The 4,849-nt window shown below is 43.7% G+C and overlaps 1 protein-coding gene across 1 annotated transcript in view; it reads left to right on the top strand.

Moving 5' to 3' along the window:
- Positions 1 to 2,541, top strand: part of LOC107678938 (SH3 domain-containing protein C23A1.17-like) — a 7,618-nt gene extending 5,077 nt beyond the window's left edge. Inside the window, exon 3 of the mRNA XM_016474339.1 lies at positions 2,230 to 2,541. Within this exon, the coding sequence (XP_016329825.1) occupies positions 2,230 to 2,541 (312 nt within the window). The remainder of the gene's footprint in view (positions 1 to 2,229) is intronic.
- The last annotated feature ends 2,308 nt before the right edge of the window (positions 2,542 to 4,849 follow it).

Genomic DNA, 4,849 nt, shown 5'->3' with positions numbered 1-4,849 from the left:
TCTTTCCCTGTATCTGGCATCTTTCATGTATCCATTTTATAACTATCCTCTGAAAAGACTGGTTTTCCTTTTCACACTCATCAAAAAAAAAAAAAAAAACTATTTTCATCAGATACTAAGAGTTGCCTCTCTTTTCTTCACTCACAACAGGTCTGTGATTTACTGTTCTCTGCATGTTCCCATCTGGCCATCTGTGTACTGAAGAAAACAAGGATTCATTACACATTTGGAGATGTGTGCATATACAAAAAAAAAAAAAAAAGTTCTAGCTCTTTCCAGATTTCTCTGCTGTGATAATTAAAAGAGTTAATGTACTATAGTAAAATATGGTATAGGATGTGATCAGATTTGAATACTTCTACCATGTTCTCTTCATCACATATGGGGGTATAAAAGGTTTCCTATCTGTCGGTCACTGTGAGTTATGTCGTGACAACATTTGGGGTTTAACTTTGGAGCCCAATCATCTCAGAGTTTAAGAGAAAACGCCAATGAAAATTGTCCAGTGGATTTTGCATGCTGAATCACTCCCTGTGCACAAGGGTATATAAGGTGACAGCGTACATTCACTCATTAGATTTTTGCTTCAGAGCCGACTGGTTTATGTGTATTACATTTCCACAAAGCACGTCATCTTTGTGTTGGAGAAAGGAGCTCTTCTGGTTGGTGTCACGGTGCAAACAGCGGTATCCCTTCAAGCGAGCAATTCCCCTGGGCACTTCAACTAAGAGAGCAGTTTCCCTTTTTCAAAATGCCATTTTGTCCGTGTCCTTCTGGATGCTGTCGTTTCCTGTCAAGGGATTGAAATTAACTTTTTCACTCACCAGCTAATTTGGCTACTAAATTTTTAAATTACTGGCCATTCAAAACTTCTACTAGACAAAAAAAATAAACAAACACAGAAATATACCAACAGCTTGAGGCTGTCTACACTGGACATGACAAAGCGATCGTTGTGTCAGTACTAGGGGTGTGCGATATTGATAATAAATAAATAATAATATCTCAATATTTTCTGGGATTTTATCGATAAAGATAATTAGACGATATTTTACTGAGTGTGTTATTGTGCTGATATCCTAAGGACTGCCGTGGACAGCTGACTCCTAAAGTTTTTGATATTCTTCATATTATGTGTGGCGGTCAGTTCACAGCAGTGACATAAATTAATCTTTTCCAATAAGTTTAAATTGATTTTTACCTTTAATGGGCATTTTTACCTTTATGAAGCCATTTTTTTCTAAAAGTGTGCATCATCTTTTGAGTCAAATTCTTACATTTAATCAGATAATAATAATAATAATAATAATAATAATACATTTAGGCTGTTACTAAACAAATTAAATCAGTATCAAGAAAATGAATCTTTGCAGAAGTTGCATATGAAGTGGCATTTAGATGTATTTACACATGTTAATTCAGCTTAGAGGGACATGGAATGCTTTAACCTGCAGTTACAAATGCATAAATAATGTTTTGATATTTTAAACATGAAATGTTGAATACTGATATTTGAAATTATTTACAAAATGAAAAGATACTTTAAATGTGAAATTAAAATCGCCAGTAGGTGGCAGCAAGTCACTGTTAATAGGTGATTCATTGCGATTGAACCAAATCATTTTAAACGGTTGATTCATTCAGGAACTAAACACCATCATGTTGCTCAGAGACGCAAAACAGTGCTGTGGCTGTGTTTGGAATGTTTTTGTTGGCGAAATAGAGCAAAAACAGGAAATATGGTGTCTAAAATGTAGATCTCCTGATATTGACTTATTGTTTATTGAACTGTTGCATACAATCAATATCACATTTGTAACAATGCTGATTTTTTAAAGAAAAAACGTCACTCTTCATGTGATATTGATTAACTATATGAATTGATATAAATATATACATTTTCTGCTCCCTTATCTTGAATTGTGTGATCATTCTTAATGCATATTAATAGACTGAATCATGACGTGAAAGAACGCAGTCTAAATGCGCACACGCACTAAGTTAGTCTAACCAGACTTCATCACGTCGCATATGTGTGCACTCTGTAGGTGGGTTTTGTTTGTTTTTTTCAATATATTCGATAATGTCATGATATCTCACGAGTTCAGTATTTGCACTAAACCTGTGCGGATTTGGCTTGCATAAACTTCACCCAGAAATTAATGAGTGAACATAACTTACAAAAAGTAACCTGTAACCTCTGTTGATGGCCATGATCTCTGTCTTCAGTGTCTGGGCCTTCAGCATGCTGAAGCGGCGCTCGTGAATGAGTCATGCGTCTATTGTGGGAGTATGAACATGGCATTGCTGCGATCGTGTCTCTCTCTCCTCAAGGGCAGTGGAGCAGACCCCTCTGTCACTACCCGTCCCGGTTTCTCTGCCACGAACAGAGGACCGCCGGTTAGTGCTCTGGGAGATTTGAGGGTGACAGTGAGAGCTTCTCCGCCGGGCCACGCCCCATGGACCTCTCACTCCTCCCGCAGCACATGTCCTGTGCGGCCGCCGGATGATTCTGCTGGTAGACACTACCACTCAGGCTAGAGCTCTCTCTACGAGGCAAGCCTATGCTTTGAAGTGGAGTCTGTTCACGAACTGGTGTTCTTCTCACCGAGAAGACCCTAGGAGATGCTCGATTAGAGTTTATTTCCTGCAAGAAAGGTTGGAGCGTAGGCTGTCACCCTCCACCTTGAAAGTGTATGTTGCTGCTATCGTAGCACATCACGATGCAGTGGACAGCCAGTTCCTGGGAAAGCATGACCTGATCGTTAGGTTCCTGAGGGGTGCCAGAAGGTTGAATCCTCCTAGGACACCCCTGATACCCTCCTGGGATCTCCCTGTCGTCCTGGCTGGACTTCAGAGGGGTCCCTTTGAGCCACTTGATTCAGTTGAGCTGAAGTTCCTGGCTCTTGATCGCGTTCACTTCCATCAAGAGGGTCGGGGACCTCCAAGCATTTTTGGTAAGTGAAGAGTGCCTTGAGTTTGGGCCGGCCTACTCTCACGTTGTCCTGATACCCTGGCCTGAATACGTGCCCAAGGTTCCCACCACTCCCTTCCGAGATCAGGTGGTGAACCTGCAAGCGCTGCCCCTGGAGGAGGCAGATCCAGCCTTGGCATTGCTGTGTCCCGTAAGAGCATTACGCATATACGTGGACCGCACCCAGAGCTTCAGAAGCTCTGAGCAGCTCCTTGTCTGCTTTGGAGGTCAGCAGAAAGGTCTTCAAGCAGAGGTTGGCCCACTGGATAGTGAATGCCATCACCTTGGCGTGCCAATCCCAAGGCGAGCCGTGCCCCCTGGGGTTGAGAGCCCACTCCACTCGGAGTGTTGCCTCCTCCTGGGCGCTGGCGCACGGCGCCTCTCTGGCGGACATCAGAATCAGAATCAGAATCAGAATGAGCTTTATTGCCAGGTATGTTTACACATATGAGGAATTTGTTTTCGTGACAGAAGCTTCCACAGTGTAACAGAATGACAGTGACAGAACAAAAAACACAGGTAATAAAAAATAAAAAATAGAACAAGTAAATAAGGAATAAAAATATATAAATCGACAATTGTATGTGCAGGTATATTACAATAGACAGTTTTGTATGTACAGGTACTGTATATTATGTGCAAATTTGAGGTGTAGACTGAGTATGAGTGTTAGATAAATAAGTGTATGAGTGTATAAATAGTGTATGTTCCACAGTTATTGTTAAGTGTTCATGAGATGGATTGCCTGAGGGAAGAAACTGTTCCTGTGTCTGGTCGTTCTGGTGCTCAGTGCTCTGTAGCGTCGACCAGATGGCAACAGTTCAAAGAGGGAGTGTGCTGGATGTGAGGGGTCCAGAGTGATTCTGCATCTGCCGAGCTCCGGGCTGGGTGACACCTAATACTTTCACGAGGTTTTACAACCTTCGTGTAGACTCGGTTTCTTCCCGTGTGTTGGGTAACAGGTCATTGGTGGGAAGAACTGGCTTGGTGTCCCGCTTGCTGCGTCATTCCCCCTCACACGGGGATGCGAGCGCCTTTCTTCTCCCAGTAGAGTTCCCCGGTTGGCGAACCCTGGTCGAGCATCATCCAGCACCCTCAGCAGTTAGATTTGGCGGAGCAGTCTGACGCCAGGCCCCGTACTGGTATTAGCATGCCCGAAGTCCTGGTCAGCCCCTGTACTGGGCTAGGTGTCCATATGGGTTGATTCCCAACGGGTAATTCCATATGTGTATTCTTCCACGGAAAGGTTTCCCGCTCGGTGAACCCGTGTCTTCCCTTGACAGACCCACGCTGTCAGTCTCTTCTGGCAGTTGTTCCATCCCTACTCTAAGGTAGGACCTGCCTCAGAGACCCATTCCATATGTAGTACTGCCCCCTGGGTTGGTCCATATCAGTATCTCCACATGTCACCTCCCTACGGGTAGGACCTTTTCCTTAAGGCTCGTTTCCCCATCGTTCTGCCAGGCTGAAATAACAAATAGGGAAGATTTGAAAATATCTTTCACTGAAGGTTGAAATCCCTTCCAAAAACTTTTTTGTGGACAGAACAGAAGCATGGCATTCTCCAGCTGCGATGTACGCACCGCACCGTTGGTCCCCTTCAGTACCAAGGTCAGTGAATTTGCGCTGGGGCTTTGGGAAGGTTACGACCTTAGCGTAGCTTTTGTCTTAACACACTACGGCTTGTCAACATTTGCAGCGCCACAGGGTTGTGACGGTGTTCAGGTTGTGGCGTTTTCCATAGACCCCTAATGTCATCACGACATAACTCGCAGTGACCGACAGATAGGGAAAGTCTCGGTTACGTACGTAACCCTTGTTCCCTGATGGAGGGAACGGAGACATTATGTCCCCATGCCACAACCTTGAACCGCT

This window comes from Sinocyclocheilus anshuiensis, unplaced genomic scaffold, assembly GCF_001515605.1.
Source record: "Sinocyclocheilus anshuiensis isolate Anshui unplaced genomic scaffold, SAMN03320099.WGS_v1.1 scaffold1872, whole genome shotgun sequence".
In the NCBI taxonomy this organism is placed as follows: Eukaryota; Metazoa; Chordata; class Actinopteri; order Cypriniformes; family Cyprinidae; genus Sinocyclocheilus; species Sinocyclocheilus anshuiensis.
This window is presented reverse-complemented; position numbering and strand designations above follow the sequence as displayed.